Source organism: Tyto alba, unplaced genomic scaffold (assembly GCF_018691265.1).
Source record: "Tyto alba isolate M040663 unplaced genomic scaffold, T.alba_DEE_v4.0 Super-Scaffold_19, whole genome shotgun sequence".
NCBI lineage: Eukaryota > Metazoa > Chordata > Aves > Strigiformes > Tytonidae > Tyto > Tyto alba.
In genome coordinates, this window is record NW_024881281.1 from 5,707,619 (window position 1) to 5,731,792 (window position 24,174).

Consider the following 24,174-nt stretch of genomic DNA (forward strand, 5'->3'; position numbering starts at 1 on the left):
CTCCCATCCCTGCCCTGGGGGACACTGGCGTGCTGGACCAGCTGCAAGCGCGGTGTCACCCACAGGTTCGGTCACTGGCCCGCACGGACGAGGCACGGGGGCTGCTGTGGCTGCTGGAGGAGGAGGCGCTGCAGCCGGGCGGCAGCGAGGAAACCTTGCTGGAGCGGCTCTTCTCCTACTACGGCCCCCAGGAAGGGGGCAAGAAAGGTCAGGGGGGGCCCGGCACCGCGGGGCCACGTGTTGGGGAAGCGCTGGTCCCGTGCCCATCGGTGCCGTGTCTCCCCCCAGGGCACAACCCGCTGCTCCCCAGTGACAAACCCCGACACTTCCTCCTGGGCCACAGCTCGGGGACCAACTGGGTGGAATACGATGCCACGGGCTGGCTCAACCACGTCAAGCACAACCCGGCCACCCAAAACGCCTCCGTCCTGCTCCAGGAGTCACAGAAGTGAGTGGGGTCCCGGGGTGAGGAGCGTGACCCGGGGTGGGTGGGGAAGAGGTGATTTGGAGGGGGTGACGTCCCCTCTGTGCCCCACAGGAAGGTCATCAGCAGCCTGTTTGCCGGCCGCGGCGGGTCAGCGCTGGTGCTGTCGGGCTCGGTGGCGGGGCTGGAGGGGGGGTCCCAGCTGGCCCTGCGCCGGGCCACCAGCATGCGCAAGACCTTCACCACCGGCGTGGCCGCCGTCAAGAAGAAATCCCTCTGCATCCAGATCAAACTGCAAGTGGTGAGTGAGGGGAGTGCCAGGAGCGGGGCTGGGGGGGGGGGGGGGGCGGTCCCCGGGTCGGGCTGTTGACCCCGCTGGCTCCCCCATGCCTGCAGGACGCCCTCATCGACAGCATCAAGAAATCCAAGCTCCACTTCGTGCATTGCTTCCTGCCCAAGGCGGCGGGGGGCGGCGGGGACCCCGGGGCTCTGCCGGGCCGGCGGGTGAGCGGCAGCGAGCTGGAGCTGCCGGCGGAGCACTGCGAGGCCGGGCTCATGCAGCTCGACGTGCCCCTCCTGCGCGCCCAGCTCCGCGGCTCCCGCCTGCTCGACGCCCTCCGCATGTACCGGCAAGGTGAGCCGCGCCACCGGCACCCCTGGCACCCCACAGCGGGGGGGGGCGGGATGCTGGGCTTGCCGTGCCCATCCCCACAAGGGGGATGGATTCTGGGGGGGGGGGGGGGGTCCTGGCTGCGTCTCCTCCGTGGGGAGCCAAATCTGTCCCTCCTCAGGGAACCCCTTTCGGCGCGTGCCCTTGCTCCCAGCCCCGCGGCTGCCAGCTGTCCCCCCCAGGACAGTCCTGTCCCCGTCCCCCCCCTCCCCTGTGGGGCCCTTATCTGCATCAGGGACAGGCATGGCCTTAATTGGGTGTCTCCGCTGGTGCCGCCGGCTCCTGGCAGCTCTCCTGCTGGCAGCCAGCCCCTGTCCCGCCAGGGCGAGGGACTCCGGGTCGTGCTCAGCAAAGCATTTATCGATACGCGTGGCCGGCCGCCCGGCCGAGGTTTTATTGCCTGGAGGCTGGACCCTTCCTGCCGCGATCGGAAATCGATGCCGCCCACACACCTCCTGGATCAATGGCCGCGGCCAGCCGGCCGTGCCGGGGTCACCATACCCATCAATACCTCGTCGTTAATTAAGATGTGGAGGCTCGGCACCGCGAGCCTGATGCAGAAGTTGGCTGCGCCTCAGAGCGGGGCCAGAGCGGGGCCTGTTTGCTTGCACGGGCAGCACACGTGTCCCTACAGTCCCCCCGAGGCGGAATCTGGCCACTTTCACCCCAGATCCCAGCCAAAATTATTGGAGGACACGGCCAAGGAAAACCTCCCGGGAAGGGTCGGGGCGCTCTGGCCGTGCCTGGTCCCATGGGGAGCTTGTGCCACAGGGGGGGGCTCGAAGGAGTCAGGGCACGCAGGGCTGGCCCCAGCCATCCCCTGGGCGTCCTGGCTGCCCCCACAGCCCCTCTCTCCCTTGCTCCCCCCCAGGCTACCCCGACCACATGGTGTTTGCGGAATTCAGGCGGCGCTTTGACGTCCTGGCCCCGCACCTGACCAAGAAGCACGGACGCAACTACATCGTGGTGGATGAGAAACGGGTACGTGCCCCGTGCCGGGGCCAGCGCTGCAGTCCAGGCTCCCCTGCACCCCGGGGTGCCACCAGCCTGGCCCTGACACCTCTCCCTCCCCACAGGCGGTGGAGGAGCTCCTGGAGTCGCTGGACCTGGAGAAGAGCAGCTACCACATGGGCTTGAGCCGGGTACGGTGCCCGGCACTGGCTGCGGGTGCCGGTGACGGCACGGGCAGGGGTGGGTGGCCCGGCGCGGCGGGGCGGCACAAGGGCAGCACTGTTTGCTCCCACCTACGGCATTCCTCGAGCCTGGGGAATAAAAACCCCACGGCGGGACAGGACCGGGGGCCGTGGAGGGGAGAGCTGCGTCCCCACCAGCCGACGCGGCGGGAGGGCGGCACGGCGTGGCCGGAGGGATGCCGGCACCCGTCGGCATCTCGCCCCGCTCCCCTCCCGCAGGTATTTTTCCGGGCCGGGTCGCTGGCCAAGCTAGAGGAGCAACGGGACGCACAGACCAGCAGGAACATCACCCTCTTCCAGGCAGCGTGCAGGGGCTTCCTGGCACGGCAGCAGTTCAAGAAGAGGAAGGTTCGTCCCAGCAGCTCTCCCCTCCCCGCTCCGCTGCACAATTTCGCCTAAAATGGGCAGCGCAGCCTTTCTGCTGCTGCCTGGGCCAGCGCCTCCTCCTCCCGCCTCCCCCCCACGCCCGCCCAGCCGTGGGGAGCCGTGGGGGGCCGGGGGGAACTGGGGGGCCAGGGGGAACCGGCGGGGAGGGCGCTGGGCATCGCCGCGGCGGGATGAAGCAGCGTATCAGCTCCTACTTTTATTATTAAAGAAGGCGTAAAATAGGCACCTCGGCAGCTCCTCGCCTCCCGCGACATTAGCGTTTGGAGGGGCTGGAGAGAATCAAACAGCAGATAAACCGGGTGCAATTAGCCCAAATGCTAACGAAGGGGAGCGTGACGGGGTGCCGGCAGGGGTGCTGAGCGCCTGCCCACCCCGCTTTGTCCCCGCTGGTGGCACCCCGTGCTGCCACCATCCCCGCCCTGTGCTGATCCTGTGCCCCGCACAGATCCAGGATTTGGCCATCCGGTGCGTGCAGAAGAACATCAAGAAGAACAAGGGGGTGAAAGGCTGGCCCTGGTGGAAGCTCTTCACCACCGTGCGGCCCCTCATCGAGGTGCAGCTCACCGAGGACCAGATCCGCGGCAAAGACGTGGGTATCTCTGGGTTGGGGGGATGCTGGATGGGGCAGGGTGGGCTCGGGGGAGCGCTGGTCCCGGGCAGGGGATGCAGGATCCTGCAGCGGGATGGGATGCAGGACCTCACAGTGGGGTGGGATGCAGGACCCCACGGTAGGGTGGGACGCAGGAGCCCACGATGGGGTGAGATGCAGGATGGCGGCTGCCCCGTGCCCCGTCAGCGCCGGGCTCGAATTGCTCCCTAATTTGCGAATCAGCATGTCATTAGCATCCCGAGAGCCGGCTGTTGCACGAGCCCAATTACAAGGCGTGGAGAATGGAAATGAAACCGTGTGCCGAGAGGCATATGCGGGGGCTCCGCGCCGCGCTGGCAACCAGACACTCGTGCCCCCGCCGAGCCCGCCCGGCACAGAGCTGCTGCCTGGCTCAGCTTTCACCCCGACCCGCTGAGGATGGGTGCTCGGGGTGGGGGCACCTGGGCCCGCTCCTGCCCCCCCCCAGCCTGAGCTGGGAGCAGAGGAGGGGAGAGAAAGATGCGCTTGGAGCTGGCAGCCGGGCACGCCTCCCCCGTGCTGGCTGGTGGGCCCCGGACACCCCGGTGGGTGTTCTCCCTCCCCACCTGGGCTGGGAGCACCCAAACCCTTTGGCGAGGTGCCGATGGGTGGGTTTGCTCCCACCCCCTCTCCCGGGGTGGGGGGGGTGGGGGTGTTGCGGGGACCCTTCTCTGGCAAAGCTGGGGCTGCCTGGTGTTTCGACACCATTTATGGGGTTGGAGTCAGCACGGCGGCAGAGCGGGTTGGGGAAAGTCCCTGCCCAGCCCTTGGCAGGGGAGAGCGGCCCCCACCCCGGGGAGCCCCCACCCTGCCCACCCAGCACTGGGGGGGGTGGTGCTGGGGGGGGGGGGGGGGCGGTGCAGAGACCTGCCAGGCTCCTGCCTGCCAAACTCTTCCCCTTGAGCCTGCCCCCTCCCTCACCGCCCGCTCTGTTGCAGGAAGAGATCCAGCAGCTGAAGAGCAAACTCGAGAAGGTGGAGAAGGAGCGTAACGAGCTCCGGCTCAACAGCGACCGCCTGGAGAGCAGGGTAGGTCCTTCCCAACACCGGGAGGGGGGTACCGTGCCGTGCCGGCCTGCCCCAGCCCCAGCCCATGGTCTCGCTCCCTCCCACACCCCCACACCCCCCCCCAGATCACAGAGCTGACATCGGAGCTGACGGACGAGCGGAACACCGGCGAGTCAGCCTCCCAGCTGCTGGACGCTGAGACGGCCGAGAGGCTGCGGGCCGAGAAGGAGATGAAGGACCTGCAGGTAAATGCGCCTCTCCCCAGCCTCGCAGCATCTCCCGTCCCCCGCTCCCCGGCGCTCACCGTGGCCATGTCCCCTCCCAGGCCAAGTACGATGCTCTGAAGAAGCAGATGGAGTCGATGGAAATGGAGGTGATGGAGGCTCGGCTCATCCGGGCGGCCGAGCTCAACGGGGAGCTCGACGACGACGATTCAGGTACCGTCCTGCCTCCGGTGCTCGCCGCCGGTGCGCCCTGGGCGCCCCGTGGTCCCCCCTCCCCACGGTGGCCCTGTACCACCCCGTGCAGCCCCTCCGTGACCCCATTTCCCCGCACAGGTGGCGAATGGCGGCTGAAATACGAGCGGGCGGTGCGGGAGATCGACTTCACCAAGAAACGGCTGCAGCAGGAGCTGGAGGACAAGCTGGAGGTGGAGCAGCAGGGCAAGAGGCAGCTGGAGCGGAGGGTGAGCGGGATTCGGCTCAGGGGGACCCCCTTAGGTCCTCTCAGCGTGGGGATGAGCAGAGGGTGGCCAGGGTAGGGGGGACGTGGTGGCTTCCCGGAGCCCTCACGGCCCTGCCTGCTCCTGCCTGCAGCTGACAGACCTGCAGGCAGACAGCGAGGAGAGCCAGCGGGCGCTGCAGCAGCTGAAAAAGAAGTGCCAGCGCCTGGCCGCGGAGCTGCAGGACACCAAACTGCACCTCGAGGGCCAGCAAGGGCGCAACCACGACCTGGAGAAGAAGCAGCGGAGGTGGGGACCACGTGCCAGGGGAGGGAGGACACACTCGGGGGGGACGCGGCATCCTCGCCAGCCTCTTGCAAAGTGGCATTACCATTTTAGCAGGGATTTGGGCACCTCACCAGCTCCCACTTGGCCGAGGTGTCTCCAGCAGGATGGGGCTGCCTGGGTCGGATGTATTCATTCTGGGAGGGGACCCCGATGCACTTTTTGGGGGCCCAGAGCTGAGGGATCCCCCCCATGTGGGGCTGTGCCCCATGGGGGAGGCTGCTCATGCGCCATGGCTGTGCTCGGCACTCGCTCTCATCCCGTCCCCTCTCCCAGCCCCAAAGTTTTCTAACGTTATTAAGCAGCAGGGACACTTTCATCTCATTATGGTAATGATCACACACACAAATACAGCGAGAGAATCCAATCTAATTAATTTCAATTTCCGTGGATTGGAGTCTGTGCTAATGCAGCTGTTTATTACCCAGCGCAAGGAAAAATGGGGATTAGCTGCCGAGGTGTTTAAGGCAGGTCACAAACTCAGCCGCAGGGTTGTTTTCCGAGCCCCAAAGGCAGAGATTTTGGAGCAAACCTGGCTGATCCCATCCCGGGGGCATTGGGAGAGGCTGCCCCGGCACTGCCTGGCTCCAGGCTGTGCTGAGCACTCCCCCACGGGGGGCTCGTGTCCCCTCCAGGAGTGGGACTGGTGCCATCTCACACGGGACCGTGGCACGGGGCTGCGGCTGGGGGAGCCCAGCTTCCTCAAGAGCCCGTCTCTACTGGAGACCCCTCCGTGTCCTGCAGCCCCCCCCAGTGTCCTGCAGCCCCCTCTGCATCCTGCGTGAAGGATGCGGTGTCCCCGCCTGCCTCCGCGTAGCCAAGCCCCCACCGTTAGCAGCCACGGTCCCCGCCAGCACATCCCGGCCCCGCTGCCGGGGTCTGTTCCGCGGGCGCCCGCTGAGCCAAGGTGTCGGGAGGAGTTTCTCCGAGCGCTGGCAATTAAAGGCTCATCAGCAGCATGTTTTGAACGAGCCCTCGGCAGCACGCCGCCCTGCCCGGTGCCTGCTGCCGTGGGATGGGGCTGCTCGGGGCGGTGCCAGCGGGGTGGGGATGGGGACCCGTCCCCGGTGCCTGCGGTGGGGTGCCGAGTGCCCGTCCCACTCTCCCCACGCAGGTTCGACAGCGAGCTCTCGCAGGCGCACGAGGAGGCACAGCGGGAGAGGCTGCAGCGGGAGAAGCTGAGCCGCGAGAAGGACGTGCTGGTGGCCGAGGTCTTCGGCCTCAAACAGCTCCTGGAGGTGAGCTGCTGCCCCACCCTGTCCTCCCCCCAGCCCCCCCAGCCGGCGGGAGCTCACGGTGACCCGCTCTCTCGCCAGGACAAGGACTCGGACATCGTGGGGCTGACGCAGAAGACGGAGGCGCTGGAGGCCGAGCTGCAGGACATCTCCTCCCAGGAGTCAAAGGACGAGGCGTCCCTGGCCAAGGTGAAGAAGCAGCTGAGGGACCTGGAGGCAAAGGTGAAAGACCAGGAGGAGGAACTGGACGAGCAGGCTGGGACCATCCAGATGCTGGAGCAGGTACGGCGGGGAGGGGCGAGGTTTCAGGGTGGGGTGGTTTCGTGCAGGGCTGTTATTACCTGGGCCGGGCTTGCCCGGAAAGAGGAGGCGGTTGCCCTCAGCCCGGCGTCGGGCCAGGCATCGCGGCTGCCGACACGGCTGCTGGCCCCCCGTGCCATGGCCCGGCAGGTCGCCGTGGGGCGGGCAGCCCGGCCGGCCTCGGACCGGGGGGTTTTCTGGGTGAGTGGCACCCAGGGAGCGGCGTGTAGGGGGGTGTCCCCATGTCCCCTTTGCTCTCTGACCGCGTCCCCCCCCCCCCCCCCCCCCGCATTTTGCAGGCCAAGCTGCGGCTGGAGATGGAAATGGAGCGGCTGCGGCAGACCCACGCCAAGGAGGTGGAGAGCCGCGACGAGGAGGTGGAGGAGATTCGGCAGTCGTGCCAGAAGAAGGTAGGGCTCAGCTGCGGACCCTCTGCCCGGGGTGGGGGGGCGCAGGATGTGTCCCCGTGCCCCAGCTGGGTGCCGGGAGCTGCCAGCCGGGCACTGTCACGCAGCGCTGGGCTCCCACGCAGCCACAGCCCGGCTCCGCTGGCCTGGCAGGTCTGACCGGTCCCTCCGCTGCCCTGGCCAGCGTACGCCGGGCTTTACGCCTCTGTTTGCACCAACACCCAGCTGGAGGGGGGTCACCTGGTGTCCTCAGGATGTGGGGACATGCGAGAGGGGGGGTCCCAACCCCTTCCCACTGCCCTGACCGGGTTGCCCTTGCTGTTCCCCAGCTGAAGCAGATGGAGGTGCAGCTGGAGGAGGAGTACGAGGACAAGCAGAAGGTGCTGAGAGAGAAACGGGAGCTGGAGAGCAAGTTATCAGCCGTCAGTGAGCAGGTAGGGTGGGGGACAGCCAGGCACGTGCCTCGCTTTGGGGACCCTGAGACGGCCACGGAGGGGTGGGCACCCCCGCTGTCGGGGTGCCCTGGCACCTTCCCCCATGCCACAGGCCAACCAGCGGGACTTTGAGACGGAGAAACGCCTGCGCCGGGACCTGAAGAGGACGAAAGCGCTGCTGGCCGACGCGCAGATCATGCTGGACCACCTGAAGAACAACGCGCCCAGCAAGAGGGAGATCGCCCAGCTCAAAAACCAGGTGTGCCTTCAGATCCAGCTCGCCTCCCCCCCAAAACCTTCGGCCCTTGAGGGACACGGGGTGTCCCCGTCCCCCCCGCCGGGTGCTGAGCCGTGTCCCCACAGCTGGAGGAGTCAGAGTTCACCTGCGCGGCCGCTGTCAAGGCCCGCAAGTCGATGGAGGTGGAGATCGAAGACCTCCACCTGCAGATCGACGACCTCGCCAAGGCCAAGGCAGCTGTAAGTGGTTTTGGGGTGTGATGCCCCGCGATGGGGCCAGACCCCACCTGCACCCAGGGGGAGACCCCCACCAGCGCGGCGCGTGCCAGCAGGGTGACCCCACGCCATTCGGGGTGGTTTTGGGGGGTGGGTGCCCCGCGCCTGGGGTGCAGCGAGAGAGACACAGGCGGCTCCCCCCAGCTGGAGGAGCAGCTGAGCCGGCTGCAGCGGGAGAAAAACGAGGTGCAGAGCCGGCTGGAGGAGGACCAGGAGGACATGAATGAGCTGATGAAGAAGCACAAGGCGGCTGTGGCTCAGGTGAGGGAGGGGGGGAACAGCAGTCGTGGCACCCCTGCCCCCCCCCAACACCCTTCTCAGAGGCAGAACAGTGGGGTCCCCACTGACGGTCCCGCTGTGTCCCCCAGGCATCCCGGGACCTGGCACAGATGAACGACCTCCAGGCGCAGCTGGAGGAGGTCAGCAAGGAGAAGCAGGAGCTGCAGGAGAAGGTGGGGAGCACCGACATCGGGCACGGACATGTACCCCCCAAGTGAAGCTGGGGGGGGGGGGCAGGGGGAGGCACCCAGAGCCCCACTTCCCACACTGTGGGGGTGCAGAGCAGGAGGTGCACGCTCCTTTGGGATGGGAGCGGCGTGGCCAGCAGCTCCGCTCCAGGGCGTCTGGGGAGGGGGGGGCCAGGCCAGGGAGGTTGGAATCAAGGCTGAGGCTGTGCCCCCCCCCCCCAGCTGCAAGGCCTGCAGAGCCAACTGGAGTTCCTGGAGCAATCCATGGTGGACAAGTCACTGGTGAGCCGGCAAGAGGCCAAGATCCGTGAGCTGGAGACCCGGCTGGAGTTCGAACGGACGCAAGTCAAGCGCCTGGAGGTGGGCGCTGGGCTCTCCCTCCGCTCCCGCTGTGACCGGGAAGCAACGGGACCATGATGTGAAGCCGCCCAGGGGATCCGCCGAGCGCGTCCCCCATACCCCCTCCCCGGGACCCCCCATGCTCCAGCCCTCCCCTGCTGACAGCCCGTCCCTGTCCCCGCAGGGAAAACTCCCTGCAAGTGCCGACAGCAGTAATCCACCACCCAGCCCAGCAAAGTGCTGCTATTTCCCTGCATTGACTTAGGGAAATTATAGACTCTCCCAGCCCCGCTAAACGCAGCCTGCTTTATATTCTGCCTTTGCAGCTCTGCCGGGGGAGCGGAGCAGCTTAGCTCTCCTCTTAATATTTTCCTAGCTGTTATTTCCTTTCCCCGCTCTCTCTGCCGGGGCCATAAATATGCAGCGGCTGGCTCAGCGGCTGGGGGAGAATGGGAGCTATTTTTTTCCCTACGTTACACACTGTAATTACTTCACACACAGTTAAATCTATTTTTCCAATTCGACAAAGCCCCTGCGGTTGTTCTGTCCCTTCCCTGGCCCGGGGGAGGGGGGGGGGGGTGGGGGGGTGGGGAGTTTCTCCTCCATCTCCTTGTGTAAATTCGTGGGGGTCGGGATCCATCCTCGCGTGAGTCCTTGGTGGGTGTTGCTGCAGGGTGAGGGGCCCACGGGGGGATCTGGGGTGACCCCGCGCCCGCCGCTTCGCAGAGCCTGGCCACGCGGCTGAAGGAGAACATGGAGAAGCTGACGGAGGAGCGGGACCAGCGCGCGGCCGCCGAGAACCGGGAGAAGGAGCAGAACAAGCGGCTGCAGCGGCAGCTCCGCGATGTCAAGGAGGAGATGGGCGAGCTGGCCAAGAAGGAGGCGGAGGCCAGCCGCAAGAAGCACGAGCTGGTGAGATGGGGCCAGACAGGGGGACGGGGGGGGGGGGGGGGGGTGGGTGGGTTTCAGCGGGGTACCCGGCTCACCCCGCTCCCTCCCCGCAGGAGATGGACCTGGAAAGCCTGGAAGCTGCCAACCAGAGCCTGCAGTCGGACCTGAAGCTGGCCTTCAAGCGCATCGGGGACCTGCAGGCAGCCATCGAGGACGAGATGGAGAGCGACAGCAACGAGGACCTCATCAACAGGTAAGAGCGGCCGGGCCTGGCTCCCGCGCGGGGCGCGTCACCAGGGCTGGTCGCCAGGGCTCACCGCTTCTCCTCGCCACTTCTGAAACGCCACGGGGACCCCTCGGCTCTGCTTGGCCCCCGGCGGGATGCCGCCCGTCCATCCGCCCACCCACGCATCGTGCGCACGGGCGTCCGTCCATGCGTCCGCGCGTCCGTCCCTCCCTCTCCCCGCAGCCCCCCCCCGCGCGGGTTCACCTGCTTGCGGGGGTGGCTGGAGCGCGGCCGGGGCCGTGCCGGCTGGCTGGAAACAGCCCGGGGAGCCCCCAGGCTGGCGCAGGCTGGCGGGAGGTCAAGGGTGCTGGGATCCAGCCCAGCCTGGATTCCAGAATCGTGGAATCACAGAACCGTTTAGGTTGGAAAAGACCTTTAAGATCGTCGAGTCCAACCGTTAAGGAGCGCTGCCAAGGCCACCACTAAACCATGTCCCTAAGCACCACATCTACACATCTTCTAAATGCCACCAGGGTTTCTGACTCCACCACTCCCCTGGGCAGCCTGTTCTAGTGCTTGACAACCCTTTCAGTGAAGAAATTCTTCCTAATATCCCATCTAAACCTCCCCTGGTGCAACTTGAGGCCATTTCCTCTCGTCCTATCACATCTTGCTTGGGAGAAGAGACCAGCCCCCACCTCACCACAACCTCCTTTCAGGTCACTGTAGAGAGTGATCAGGTCTCCCCTCAGCCTCCTTTTCTCCAGATTAAACCCCCCCAGTTCCCTCAGCCGCTCCTCAGACTTGTGCTCCAGACCCTTCCCCAGCTTCGTTGCCCTTCTCTGGACACGCTCCAGCAGCCGACTCAGGACCCTGGGATCCAGCCCGAGATGCTGGGATCCTGCTGGGTGCAGCCCCACACCAGTGGTGCCAGGCAGCATCACCTCCCTCCCCTGGCCCTTCCCCACCATTTCATTTGTCCCCCATTCATTCCCCACCCACTTGGTGTTTGGTTTTTTTTTGGTTTTTTTTTGTTTTTTTTTTTTTGTTTTCCTTTCATTTGATTTCCTTTCTGTTGTGTTTTTCCAACCCTCCCCCCCCCTCCCCTTCCCCAACCCCTCCCAGTTTGCAGGACATGGTGGCAAAGTATCAGAAAAGAAAGAGTAAACTGTGAGGAGCTTCTCTCTCCTTTCTCCCCTCCCCTAACCCCCACCTCACCCCCACGGGCCGGGGCCCCGCATGCCGCTGGCCCACCTCCGCATGCCCTAACAGCACCGTGGCACGGCACGGCACATAACTGCATCCCACGCTGGGGGGGGGGGGGGGGACAGGGGACGAGCCCCCAGGCCGGGGCAGGGGGTGATGTTCCACAGCTAACGATGAGTGTATTGGCGTGGAGCGGTGCTGGAGCCCCGCTGCCACACACAATTAATATCCCCCCGCCACGGTCGCTCCCCCGTGACCTGGGTCCCGCTTAACTAACGGCACGCTCGCCCGGACATGAACTGTGTTGGACGTGGAGTTTAATTCCGCCGGTTATAAAACCTTAGTTGCCCCCAGAGTTTGTTTACGGGGCTTGTTTTTTTTTTTTTTTGTGTTGTACTTCTGTGTTTTTTTGTTGGTTTTTTCCTTTTTCTTTTTTTTTTTTTTCCAAGCCGAGTATTGCCTGGATGTATTGCAGGGGAGGGAGACGCTTGTGATGGAGTGCGGCTCGTTGCTTTGAATTTAACGAGGAGGATTCATACACAGGGTCTATCCCAGCCCGTCCCCCGTGCTGTCTGCTGCCGTCCCCAGGCAGGGAATAAACCCAAAGCCGGGCGGATAAAACGGCCGTTTAAGATCATATGATATATCCCTTCCCCAACAGCGGCTCGGCGGGAGCCCTCGCCTCTCGCTGGCCGGCGGCGGGGTGGGGAGAGAAGGGGCCGTGCCGCTTCGATTTCCTTATAGATCCCGCTGGTACTGCCATAACCCTAATGAAAGCAGTAAGCAGTTAGGTATTAAGGGAGATTTATGCAGGGATGCTTTTAACGTGGAGGAATGGATTTTGCAATGCATACGGCACCTTCTTTCTAAAGGCAATCAATATGGTTACGAACGGCTGTTATAAATTAGATGGTTTAAGCCAGATAGGGCTTTTTTTATGCTGGGACGTAAATCAGGGGCTCTCCGGCACGGCAGGGCTGTAAATCTGCCCGCCACGCTCCTACGCCCGCCTTGCTGGAGTCATTTCTGTTCTGCCTGCTAAACTCCTGTTTACCCAGGGCCATCAACATCGCTCTTCCTCGCTGTAATTTTGCACTCGACGGCGGCCTATAAAATGAACCCACTTATTTCCTTCCCAGCCCCAGAGCTGGAAATCTCCCGTGTTTCTGGAGCCGTGCCCTGCCTGCTGCCCCTCGCAGCCCCGACGCCAGCCCTGCTGCCTTATCTTTCCAGCCCCAGAGCCCTGAAGTGGCGCGGGGGGCCATTGGGTGCAGGAGCCTCTTGGTCAAGCAAAGGGGTGGTTTGGGGGTTCAGGGGGTGTGCGGCCCAGCTGTGGGTCGGGGAGCCCCTAGCCTGCAGGTTGAGCTGTATGCATGCAGGTTGCATCCCAGGAGGTGGAGCAGGACCATGGGATGTGGTTTCACACAGGCAATGGGTGCTGGGGGGGGGGGGGTTCGGCACCTGCCGGCGCAATTTCGCCTCCCCCAAGCACCCAAAATCTCCCTGCCCCATTGCTCACCTCTTGCTCTCTCCTGCCCCGGACCCGCTTCTCCGGCAGCGACGGCGACTCAGACGTGGACTCGGAGCTGGAGGATCGCGTGGACGGGGTGAAGTCCTGGCTGTCCAAGAACAAAGGCTCCTCCAAAGCGCTCTCGGATGACGGCAGCCTGAAGGGCAGCAGGTGGGTGCGGGGGTGGGCGCTGGGCTGGCTGGCAGAGGATGGGGTGAGCCGTGCCGGGGGACAGCCCGGGCGCGGGGTGGGCACCCATGGGGTCTGGCACTCTGAGTGCTGTGCTCCCTCCCGATGCTTGTGTAGCTGGCCGGGGAAGGGTTAACAGTGGCGAGTGGCTCGGTCTCTCCATTGGGGACACATGACCCCACCCGAGGGGACCTCCCTGGTCCCCCTCCCCAGCATCCCACCCGCTGCGGCACTCTTGACCTGTTTTGGAGGCACATGGGCACCTGCAGCCCCCACCCCATCTGCCTCCCTGGGGTTCACCGTCGTGGGCTCTCACCCTGCGCATCGTCCCCCCGCTCTGGGGCTGGACCCACACCCCCCCCCCCCCTCCACCCCTCGTTTGCAGCCCCACCACGTCCCTCTCAGCAAACACCGGCTGCCCACACAGCCCCCGGCAGAGGTGGGGGACATGCCCGGGTGCCCCCACGGCACAGGACCGGTGTGGGACTGGGGCACACAATCCCGCGCCCGTTCCCCGGGGAAGGCACTCGACTGCTGAGCACAGATTGCTTTTATCCAAACCCAATTTCCTAGCAGGGCTCCGGGAGTCCCAGGGGGCTCCCCCCCCTCTGCTGAGCAAGGTGGGGAAAGATCTGAGCCGGTTTTTCTTAATAGGTTTAATTTATTCAGCAGTGCAGATGTAAAACATTTTGTTATTGGAGATAATTCCACCTTTTCTGAAGTCAGGAATCAAACACAAGCGGCTCCAGGTAGCCGACAGTGAAATAAATTGAACACAACGCTTTAAAGGGGAATCAAAGTGCCAAGCTAGAACAATTCCCCCATTTACATGACATTTTTCCACGATGCCGTTTCCCACTGACGCAAATTACCGAGGCTGCCTCGCCGCCGTGCTGGCCCCCCCCCCCAGCCCCCCCCAGCTCATCTCCCGTCTCTCTCTTGCCTCCCCGGTGCGTGCGCGGGGCCGCGGTGCCGCCGGTGCAGGTCAGCCCCGCCGGACGGTCCCGAGGGCGAGGAGCGGCCGGTGTCGGTGTTGAGCTGCCTCAGCTATAGGAAGCGCCCGGGCCTCAAGGACTCCATAGGTGGCTGCGGGGATGAGCAGACGCTCTTCAGCGCTCTCGGCGAGCGGTCGCCTTCCCCCGAGCGTGCTGCCCGCAGGGCGGCCCGGGCCGGCGAGCCGGAGGACCGGGCGGCCGTCATCGCCCGCGCCTTCGCCGACGCCAGCGGCCGGGCCCGGCAAGGGCTGGGCAAGCGTTGGTCCATCTCGGCAGCTGACGGCGAGAAAGCTTCCATCGCCTCCGCCCCGGTGAGCCGGGCCTCCTCCGCCTCCTGGCGCGGGCTGGAGGATGGGGACGAGGGGGACGAGGGGTGCTCGGTGCTGAGCTTCGCCCTCTCCAGCCCCGGGAGCTTGCGGAGCCGGCGCGGGGGACCCGAGGGTCGCCCCGAGTCGCGGCTCTCCCTGACCCGCAGCCGTCTGGAGGAGGCGGACGAGGGGTCCCGCGGGCAGCCCCCCCTGGGGCGCAGCTTCTCTGTGCCCCCCCGGCCCCGCAGCGCCGCCTCCGAAGACGGGGGTCCCAGGGACGCCCGCCCCGTGAGGCACCGCTCCTACCTCGACCCCGACCTGGAAGCTGCCATCCAGGAGGTGCTGAGCTACCGCCCGCCGCGGGCCGGGGGCTGCTCCAGCCCCGAGGCCGATTCGGGGGATGACGGCCGGAGCGTGCGGAGCGTGCGGAGCGCGGCCCCCCTGGGTGCTGCCGACCGCCCCCCCGGCAGCCTCCGTCGCTCCGCGTCCGCTCTCGACTTCTCCCGGCACGCCGGCCGGCGCCACAGCAGCTCGGGCTCCTCCTCTGAGGAGGAGGAGGAGCGGAAGAAGAAGAATGCCAAGAAGCGTGCCAAGAAGGCCAAGAAGAAATCCAAGAAGAAGAAGAAGAAGCAGCAGTCATCATCCGACTCGGGTTCCTCCTCTGATTCCGATTCCTCCTCCGGCTCCACCGGCTCCTACCGGAGCACCTCCAGCGTCAAGAAGGGCCCGCAGGCGGTGGCAGGCGAGGAGCCGGGACGTCCCAGCCGGGGCAAGAAGGAGGAGAAGCAGCGGAAGAAGAAGGTCGACAGCCTGATGATGAAGTACTTGTACCGTCCCGAGAGCGACTGAGGCAGGAGGTGGGAGCGGTGTGTGCCGTGCAGCATGAACCTCCCCGTGTGCCACTAACCGCTCGCCCTAACCCTCGCCCGGCTCCAGGCACGGACCCCAACTCTGCTGGGCACCCCGGGATGGGGCACCCCACTGTGCCCGCAGCCAGCTTCGGTTTTGGGGTGCCGCAGGGCATCCTCGATGCATCTCCAGCCCTGGGGAGCATCCCTGGCACGGCCGCGGCGGGACCGGCAGCTGCCCGTGCTGCCACGATGCGTGTTTGGGATTAGTGGCTACGGGACACCGGGAAGCGCTGGTCCCTTCCCAGCTCCCCGGCCACCAGCCAGGATGAGGCCGAATTTATTCCTTTAGGAAATTGAAGGGCTCGCCGGGCGGCACAGCATCCCCGCTCACCCCAGGGGACTCGGCACCCCGGGGGGGGGGGCGGTGGGGAGGTGTGGGGTGGGTACTAACATGCAGTGTGTGAACGTGGGGGGAGGCAGCACCCCCGGGGGGGAGACGGGGCAGGCGGTTGGGGCTCAGAGGTGTTTCTTAGGGTGGCTGTCCTGCGCCGCGTCGGATGCCTGTGATGGGGGGTTGGGGTGTGGATGGCCTCACCCTGCAGGGCTTTGGGGCTGTTGGGTGGCAGAGGGTGCGCCGGGGCTCACCGGCAGCGATTTCGGAGCGGGTGTGATCCTTTCCGATGGCTTGAATAGGAAAAGGGCTGGAGGAAGGGGGGGGGAAAAAAAAAAAAAAAAAAAAAAGAAGCCTGTTTTTGGAAACGTGGTCACGGTTGGGCTGCCCGCTGCCGGTGCTGGGGCCAGGGAAGACGTCATGGGGGTGGCGGGGGGGGAGAAACACCCCCAGCACCCAGCACGTGGGCTCTGTGCGATCAGGACCCTCGAGTGGTGATGGCCGCGAGCGCTGGTGTTTGCAACCACGGCCACGTGCCTTTTTCCGAGCGCCTGGTGCTGGGTGCCCGTGGAGGGTGGCAGCCACCGGGAGCAGGGGAGTCGGTCACGGTGGAGCGTGTGCCAAATATCTCGGAAAAGAATAAAAAAGGTGGCGGTTGAGGCTCCATCGAGATGGCAGCCAGCGTGCCAGCTCACCGCGGTTCCCGGTGTGGCCGGCAGCCCGGCCCTGCTGCAGCACTGCAGCACGTTGAGGGGGGGGTACGGAGCCCCCCCCGCTAACCCCAGTCTCTCCCACACAGCCCCCCAAGCTCCCGGCACCCCTTCGCCTACGACAGATGGGACGAGGAGCAGGACACCGGGGAAAGCACGCACCGCTCGTCCCGCAGCTCCCCCAGCGCCAGCGAGGCGGAGAGCCGGGCCGCCGAGACCCCCGCCTAGCCCCCCCGCCCTCCCACCACCATCTCCCAACGCCCCAGAAATACTCAGCTCCACGGGGCCACCCCGGGCAGCCGGTATTTCTTCTACACGGTGCAGGCGGGGGGGCCACACACGCAGCCACCCCCCCCCCCGGCCCCAGCCCTGGCCATGGGGGGAGCAGCCCGGCCGGCTCGCTGGTTGCAGCCCCCCACGCCGCCCCCCACCCTCCCACCTCCCGTCTGCCCTCGGCGGCGGGGCCGGCAGCTCCGGCACACTGGGTTTATTCCTCAGTGCCTGTTGGCTCCTTATTTTATAACTTAAACTTCCCCCCCACCACCACCCCCCCCCAGCACCCTGCCGTCCTCTTTAAGCCCCTTTTAGTTGAGCCAAAGACGTCTCTCGCTGGCCGGGCCCTGGGGAGCAGCCGCCCCGCAGCCGGGAAGGGGACATGGGGACGGGGTCCCACGTGCCCCCCCTGGGTTCTTGTCACCCCCTTTCCCCCCCTCCCCGGTCCCCCACCCTTCCCTGGTTGTTTTTGCACTAGCCCAGCTGTGCATCTCCCCTTACCCCCTTTACTTTCAATATGAAAATAAACGTCATTTCTGGCTGGTGACACCGGCTGCTGCCTGCTCCACGTGCCGGGTGGGGGAAGGGGGTGTCACCCCATTTCGAGGGGGGTTGTGTTTGCATGTTGGTGGGGTCTGGCAGGATAGATCCAGCCCCAGTGAGGACGTGGGGCTGCATGGAGGGGCCAAGCCCAGCACTTTCCCCAAGCCCACTGCACCCACGGGTGATGGGGAGGGGGCAGACAGCACTCATGGGTGCCAGCACTGAATCATTTATCAATCTTCATAAATATGCAGATGAGCGGCAGGGATGGGAGCCCTCTGCCTGCCTGCATTAATTATTTAACGCGGAGAAGATGGTGATGCGCATCGCCGGCCGCCTGCACGGCACGTGGCTCAGCTTCGGCACCGACACCCACCAGCCCGGGCTGGGTGCTGCCCCTGGCTCCCCCCAGCCCCAGGGACCCCTGCACCCCCGGGACCCCCCTCGCCCCTGGGACCCCAGCAAACCAGGACGTTCGATCCCTTTCCCTACCATCTCTTGGAAACAAATGGGCCGAGCTCGGCGCTCGCTGCCATAAAGCCACGCTGCGCTAATGCGCTTTCATTAAGTGGGAGCGATCTAATGATAATAAAATGGCACATTTAACATTAAAACATTTAACTTGACTCCTAAGCGAGTGTGTCTCTCCGCGCTGTTCCAGCTCCATCTTCATGAGGCTGACAAAGCTCCTTAATTTGTTTCCAGGGAGCGGGTGCTCGGCAGACGGTTTGGCACCGCGCGGCATGGGGGATGCCGGGACGTGGGAAGGCAGGGATGCAGGGTGCTGGGATGTCGGGGTGCTGGGAGGTGGGGAGGCGGGGTGCAGGGATGCAGGGGTGCTGGGAGGTGGGATGTGGGGATGGAGGAGCGTTGGGATGCAGGTAGAAGGGCTGCAGGGATGTGGGGATGGCAGGGTGCTGGGCTGTGGAAATGCTGGGGTGCACAGGGGGAGGGCTGCTGGACTGGAGGGGTGCCAGGGTGCTGGGTGCTGGGATGGTGGGGTACGGGGACATGGGGTTGCAGGGTAGCTGGGGTCTGGGGTTGGAGGGGTGCTGGGGTGCAGCATATCGGCACCACAGCGTGCAGGGAGATGGAGATATGTGGAGACGCGGGGGGTGTCGGAGCACCGGGGTGCAGGGACAGAGCTTCAGGCCAGCGCGATGCCTTGGGGGCACAGCCGGGGCCCCACAGCTACAGTGGGGCCCGGAGCACACCGGGGAAGCGGGTGATGGTGAAGGGGGCCGTGCTGTGGGACGGCTCCTCGCCCAGGCTCAGCTCACACAGCAGCTTCCCCACCACTGGCGCCAGCTTGAACCCGTGGCCTGCGGGAAGGTGAGGGGAGGTGTGGGGAGCACAGCCAGCCCCACGGCCCCAGCCAGCTGGGGGGGGGTTGGGGGGGGGGGGGGCCGGGTGCCCTCACCTACCTGAGAAGCCAGCCCCGATGATGATGTTGTTGAACTTGGGATGCCGGTCCAGGATGAAGTCTTCATCCGGGGTGTTCTGGGGGGAGGCATGGTGTGAGGGTGTGGGGTGCAGGGTCCTCCCCTGGACCCAAGGTTGGGGAGGGATGGGATGGAAAAGCCCGCTTTGGGGTGGGGGAGAGATTGGGACCCCAGATACCTGGGTCCTGCTCCTGGGGAGGGTCTCACCGTGTAGAGGCAGGTCTCCACGACGGCCGGCCGGGGCTCCAGCCCGGGCAGGTAACTGCTGATGAAGCTGCTCAGGAGGGCGACATCGGGGCGGGGGGCACCTGGGGGGACCCAGTCCCGCACCTCGGGGTCCGCGGGGCTGCCATGGTGGTAACACAGCTGGGGGGCAGCCGGTCAGGTTGGGGCTGGCCAGGGGATCCCCCCACTGTCGCTGTGCCCCGCTCACCTTGACCAGCCCCGGGTACTCAAGGGCGGGCAGCCCGTAGATGCCGTGAGGGGCTCGGCTGAGCCCCAGGGCCATGAAGCAGGGATGGGTTCTGCCTGCACCGGGGCTCTCCGGCTCCTTCTCTCTCCAGTAGCAGACGTCGATGCGCAGGGGCTGAGACCACGGCGTTAGCCCCGGCCGTGGCCACGTCACCCCACGGTGCCACCGACCCTTACCTGCAGCGGCAGGCGGAGACCCAGGGGTGACACGAGGGCACCGGTCCAAGCTCCAGCCGCGATGATGAGCCGGGGGGCTCGGTACACCCCGGCGGTGGTGGTGACGGTGAGCACGGCCCCGGGTTCAATGCGCAGCACCTTCTCCCCATCCCGCAGGGTTCCCCCATGCTGGCGAAAGGCATCCTGAGAAGGGGGATGGTGATGGGAGGTGTGGGGACGGAGCCAAGGGGATCCCCTCTCTCATCCCCCTCGGCAGCACCCACCTGCACCGCCCGCAGCGCCCGGTCGGCGAAGAGCACCCCACCGGTGCCGTCCCACAGGGCCACCTCGCCGGCGTGGAGCCGGAGGCCAGGGAAGCGCCGGGCCAGCGCCGCGGCATCGAGGAACTCGGTGGCACCCAGGCTGCGCCGGCAACCCTCCAGCTCCGGGTCACCCACCGGTCCCAGCACCACCAGCCCCGTCTGCCTGTGCCCCACCAGCCGTGTCAGCTCGCCCCTCGCCCCCTCCCCACGCAGAGCCCCCCCCACACACACACTTTGCTTTGTCCCCGGTGGGGGAAACCGAGGTGCGGCAGCACTGGTGATGCTTGGGATGCGCTGCACCCTGGTGCTGGGCACCCCACGGCGGGGTGCTGGGTGATACAGGCGGGGTGATGCATGGGGAGGAGCTGGATGCCAGCATTGCGTTCACACCCCCCCCTCCCCAAATACAGCGAGCGCCATCAGCCCTGACCCGAGCAGTGGGGGATCATTTAGACGCTCGTTTCCTTAATGACACTTCCCTTATGGAGCCCCATAAATTAACCGGAGCCGATGGCCGCCTGCCAGGCTGGCCTCATCCTGCCCAGCGCTGTGCCCCGATGGGGCAGCGGCCACAACCCCCCCCCCCAGCCCAGCTCCGTGGGGAGGGGACGGTGCCTGGTGGGGGCTGTGTCCCTGTCCCCGTCACCTGTAGAGGCTGGTGCCAGCCTCGGCCTCCAGCCGCTGCCAGAGGTGGAAGCTGTCGGGCATCATGCAGGCGTAGGGCAGGCGGGGGTAGGCGCTGCGGGTGATGCGGCTCTGTCCGTGCGAGCTGCCCCGCGAGTGGGGCAGGAGGAACTGCGGGGCAGGGGGGACGTGGCGGGGTGACCGTGGCCACTGCCACCCCCCCAACCCCGCTGGCCCCATCTGCGCCGGCGCTGTGATGCAGCGGGAACCTGGGGACACCACCTGCCCTGCCAGCTGTGGTGCTGGGAGACAGCGGGAAACAGGGGTGCTGGAACTGGGGATATGGGGGTGCTGGCACTGAGGATATGGGGGTGCTGGCATAGGGAACACGGGGGTGCTGGTGCTGGGGACATGGGGGACCTGGCACTGGGGACATGAGGGTGCTGGCATAGGGAACATGGGGGTGCTGGTGTTGGGGACATGGGGGACCTGGAAGTGGGGATATGGGGGGACCTGGTGCTGAGGACAGGGGGTCCCGGTGCTGGGGACATGGGGGACCTGGGACTGAGGGGACAGTGATCCTGGCACTGGGGACACGGGGGTGCTGGCACTGGGGACCAGGGGTCCTGGCGGTGGCAGAGGGTACAAAGGTCTGTAGATGCCCACCCCAGCGTATCAGGGCTGGGGCCACGGTGGGACGGGGCCACGGCAGGGCTGGGGCCACGGTAGGGTTGGGGACAGGGGTACCTGCTCCAGCAGGAGGGTGTCCCTGTGGCGCTGGGCCAGGTGGTAGGCGGCAAAGGAGCCCTGGATGCCGGCCCCGATGACGATGGCGTCGTAGGTGGCCTGGTGGGGCTGGCTGGGGGCAGCCATGTCCGTTCTTGGCCCCGTCCCCGTCCCCGTCCCTGTCCCCGTGGGCAGCCAGGAGCCGAGCCAAGGGGAGGGACGGAGCAGAGTCCGGCCAAGCCGAGGGGGTGGCGGAGCCTTGGCTGCCCTCCAGCCCCCGTGGGGACAGCGGGGGGCACGTGGGGGCTGCATCCTTCCCACCCCTCAGGGCTGGCGGGGCAGGAGCATCCCCATTCCCCCACCAACACCAGTGCCCAGTCCCACAGGGGGTGGCCGCTCATCCGGCAGCGATGGCACAGCCGGCAGCGTGGGGGGGCCGAGGGGGGTGTCAGCCCTCTTCTTCCCCAACCACCCCCACACCGCTGCCAATGGGTATTTTTACCCCTTCTTGGCACCCAGCACCCTCCGCTCGCCCTGGCCCCAGCACGGCACAGGGGCCACCAGGATCACCCCCCCCCCCTCACCCCAGGGGACCACAGAGCACCGCACTCCCCCAACACCCTCATCCCTCACTGCAGCGGGGCCCCCCCACGGCACCACCAGAGTGAGTGGGTGGGACAGATGTGATGGAAACTCATTTCCAGTAAATCCCTTTTTCCCTCCCCTCTGACTCCGGCTGCAGTGGGATGCGGGGCGTGGTAACGCTCCCATTTGTGTGCCAATGGGAAACCCCCCCGCTTGCTTCAAGGCAAACAGGTATATATTTTTTTTCCTCCAGCACAATTTATTACAGACATAAACTATTCTGTTGCCATCTTTTGTTGTTGTTGTTATTTTTTTTTTTTTGAACGAGAGGTGGGAGTCATCATTTAAGGCTCACCAGAGCAGCCAGGATGCAGCGCAGAGCCCCGTGTCCCACCAATGATGGTGGATTTTCCAAGGCTGAAAAATTTTGGGGTGTGATTTGGGGTTTGGGGACACTCAGTGATGTCTTGGGGGGCAGGAGGGGAATAACACAGGCAGAGGTTGCCAGTTTTGCCCGCTGCTGCCGTTGCCCTGTGCTGCCTGACAGCTAATTAGGGGAATTAATTTACTCTGGCTTTCATGGTGTAAAAGGCATTATTTACTGGTTAATTGTCGTTATTACAAAATGTTAAATATCATTATTTATTTTGCTGCTTGCCTCCAGTGATGGATGAAGCACTGGGGAGTGTGGGAGGCCCACGCCGGGTGGGGGGGGTGGAATTTCCAGCACCCCCCACCAGACCACGGTGCCCAGCTGGGTCACGGGGGCACCCTAGGATTGTGCAAAGGCAGAACTGGCAGCTAACAGCGCTGGAGAGGTGAGAGGAGGTGGATGGGGAGCACAGGCAAAAGCCAGGCTCCCCCCTGGGCCCCTCATCCACCCTGCTGCCTAGGACCACTAATGTAATGAGCGTGTGCCGGTCTCAGCATCCCTGCAATGCCCAGGGCTCTGCGTCGTGCGGTGCCCCATTAAATCAGCACATCCTCCCTCGCCTTTGATGTTACAAATAATTCACTGGCTTCTCCGGGTTTCAGCTTGATTTTTTTTTCGCTTTGAACAGCCCCTCTACCTGCTCTTCCTTTTTTTGCTGGGAAGATGAAGAATAATTAATTATCCATGAAACGTTAAATGGCAAAAATGAACTCCTCTCCCGTTAACGGCGTGTTAATAGATCGGGTTTGAAAAGCCTCGCTCGTCCTTCTGCCGCGCTGGGGAGGCTGTCGGGGGGGTGTGGGGATGGTCACCGGCGCTGGAGGGGACGGCTGTACCCTGGCGGGTGGGACACCCGCAGCACCCACAGCTCGGTGGGACCCCTCGTGCCACCGCTTTCATTGCAGGGATGACCCCCACCAGGGCTGATCCCAGGCAGCGGGGAAGTCTGCAACCCCCAGATCCCCAAAAAAGCAGCTGCACGGGCTCATCTTGCCTTGGGATGAGTTTCAGGGTGGGGAGGGGGGTCCCCAGCCCTGCGCCTGGTCTCCAGCATCCCTGCTGCCGTCCTCTTGACCTGGGTTTAGATTAACCAGAGGCAACACTAGTGGCAGGAAGAAATCCACTTCCTAAAGCAGCCGGCGCGGGTCAGGAGAGCTGCACAGAGAGCACAGTAAAAATAAAATATTCCCTGTGCAGGCTGGGTGGATGGATGGGAGAGTTTGGGGGTGGCACCACGTGTGATGGGGGTGCGATGGGGGTTTGGGGTGCAGGCGGTGGGAGCCACCCTGGCTCAAATCCACGTGGGGCTGGAGAAACTGGGAATGAGGAGCTTTGGCCGAGGCCAGGCAGGGCTCAGCAGTGGTTTGTGCCTGCTGAGCTTTGTGCCCACTGCACCCGCTGCACCCGCTGCACCCGCTGCACCCGCTGCACCCGCTGCACCCGCTGCACACTGCGATGGCAGCTGAAGTTTGCCAAAAGCCCATCCTTGGGAGCCAAGGCCACATGGCTACGGGGAGCAAGGTGTCCTTCCCTTCCAGCTACGCTCACCCCCATTTACCTCCCCGGCCCTTGCCATCCCCAAATCTTTGAAGGCATCTGCAAAGGTCTTGTTTGTTTTGTGCCAAAACCAACAGCCGCCGAGGACAGCCCCTCATTAGCAGTTCAGGTACGTGGCGGGGGAAACGTCAGGTGGATTAAAATTATTTGAATATCATAATATTAGAAACTTCTATTTGGCCTCAAAATGCTCATCTTCCAAGCCCTACGAGGGCTTTGGTGCATTAAACATTGATGGAGCTGCCAGCAGATCAAAGTTTTGGGTTTAGTGCTGAAAGTGCTTTGTGGGCGCATCGGTTGCCCCCACCCCACACCACAACCCCCCCCCCCCCCGGGATGGGAAGGACCACGGTGCTGCTGCCTGCCCCACTCCCACTGCCGCCGTGGGGCTGGTGACACACAGCCCGTGCCGTGGGGCTGGCTGCTGCTCTTCCCTCCCCGTGCAGCGCGTGGTTTGCCATTCTCCGTGGCAGGAGGGATGCTTGTCGGCAAAGCAAGGCCTGGGATTAAAAATAAAAACCCACCCGGTGATGGTTGCGTGGGCCGCGTTTGCAGCCGGGGCTGGCCGGGCTGCGGGGGATCTGTGCCGCGCACGGCGTCAGCGCGGAGAGGCGAAGCCATCTGGGCTTTCGCGGAGATGGGGAGGGGGTTAATAAACAAAGAGCTGGGTTTTTTTTGTGGGTTTGGTTCGTGGGTTGTTGTTTTGTTTTTTTTTTTTTTTTTTAATTTTTATTTTTAACACACGCGAGAGCCG

General features: G+C 64.9%; 2 protein-coding genes across 20 annotated transcripts in view; one reads left to right on the top strand and one right to left on the bottom strand.

The window, feature by feature from the left end:
* Positions 1 to 17,729, top strand: part of MYO18A (myosin XVIIIA) — a 39,664-nt gene extending 21,935 nt beyond the window's left edge. For 13 of the 19 annotated variants that reach the window (XM_042791467.1, XM_042791457.1, XM_042791459.1 and 10 more), the window contains 28 exons: positions 66 to 207; positions 289 to 448; positions 539 to 725; positions 821 to 1,058; positions 1,966 to 2,075; positions 2,171 to 2,236; positions 2,507 to 2,635; positions 3,120 to 3,263; positions 4,241 to 4,330; positions 4,435 to 4,554; positions 4,635 to 4,746; positions 4,867 to 4,994; positions 5,125 to 5,279; positions 6,430 to 6,553; positions 6,632 to 6,832; positions 7,150 to 7,260; positions 7,587 to 7,691; positions 7,804 to 7,950; positions 8,055 to 8,168; positions 8,349 to 8,465; positions 8,573 to 8,656; positions 8,894 to 9,031; positions 9,737 to 9,922; positions 10,015 to 10,154; positions 11,253 to 11,297; positions 12,892 to 13,014; positions 14,017 to 15,192; positions 16,377 to 16,552. In XM_042791467.1, the coding sequence (XP_042647401.1) occupies positions 66 to 207; positions 289 to 448; positions 539 to 725; positions 821 to 1,058; positions 1,966 to 2,075; positions 2,171 to 2,236; positions 2,507 to 2,635; positions 3,120 to 3,263; positions 4,241 to 4,330; positions 4,435 to 4,554; positions 4,635 to 4,746; positions 4,867 to 4,994; positions 5,125 to 5,279; positions 6,430 to 6,553; positions 6,632 to 6,832; positions 7,150 to 7,260; positions 7,587 to 7,691; positions 7,804 to 7,950; positions 8,055 to 8,168; positions 8,349 to 8,465; positions 8,573 to 8,656; positions 8,894 to 9,031; positions 9,737 to 9,922; positions 10,015 to 10,154; positions 11,253 to 11,297; positions 12,892 to 13,014; positions 14,017 to 15,184 (4,584 nt within the window). In that variant the 3' untranslated portion in view covers positions 15,185 to 15,192; positions 16,377 to 16,552. Of the gene's footprint in view, positions 1 to 65; positions 208 to 288; positions 449 to 538; positions 726 to 820; positions 1,059 to 1,965; positions 2,076 to 2,170; positions 2,237 to 2,506; positions 2,636 to 3,119; positions 3,264 to 4,240; positions 4,331 to 4,434; positions 4,555 to 4,634; positions 4,747 to 4,866; positions 4,995 to 5,124; positions 5,280 to 6,429; positions 6,554 to 6,631; positions 6,833 to 7,149; positions 7,261 to 7,586; positions 7,692 to 7,803; positions 7,951 to 8,054; positions 8,169 to 8,348; positions 8,466 to 8,572; positions 8,657 to 8,893; positions 9,032 to 9,736; positions 9,923 to 10,014; positions 10,155 to 11,252; positions 11,298 to 12,891; positions 13,015 to 14,016; positions 15,193 to 16,376 lie in introns of all 19 variants that reach the window. The other 6 variants (XM_042791461.1, XM_042791462.1, XM_042791471.1 and 3 more) reach the window with 4 other exon arrangements.
* Positions 17,730 to 18,294: 565 nt separating this feature from the next.
* PIPOX (pipecolic acid and sarcosine oxidase) lies at positions 18,295 to 20,992 on the bottom strand. Its single transcript, XM_042791624.1, has 8 exons — positions 20,867 to 20,992; positions 20,142 to 20,290; positions 19,457 to 19,658; positions 19,194 to 19,376; positions 18,979 to 19,131; positions 18,753 to 18,911; positions 18,528 to 18,603; positions 18,295 to 18,425 (listed from the first exon to the last, which is right to left on the bottom strand). The coding sequence occupies exons 1-8, from the start codon at positions 20,990 to 20,992 to the stop codon at positions 18,295 to 18,297; spliced, it is 1,179 nt and encodes a 392-aa protein (XP_042647558.1).
* Positions 20,993 to 24,174: the final 3,182 nt, after the last annotated feature.

Excerpts from the sequence above, each read along its gene's own strand:
- PIPOX (XM_042791624.1), bottom strand. The coding sequence starts at position 20,992 with ATGGCTGCCCCCAGCCAGCCCCACCAGGCCACCTACGACGCCATCGTC. Across the intron at positions 19,659-20,141 it reads GCTGGCACCAGCCTCTACAG|GCAGACGGGGCTGGTGGTGC; the intron begins GTGACGGGGACA and ends GGTGGGGCACAG. Across the intron at positions 18,426-18,527 it reads CATCGGGGCTGGCTTCTCAG|GCCACGGGTTCAAGCTGGCG; the intron begins GTAGGTGAGGGC and ends ACCTTCCCGCAG.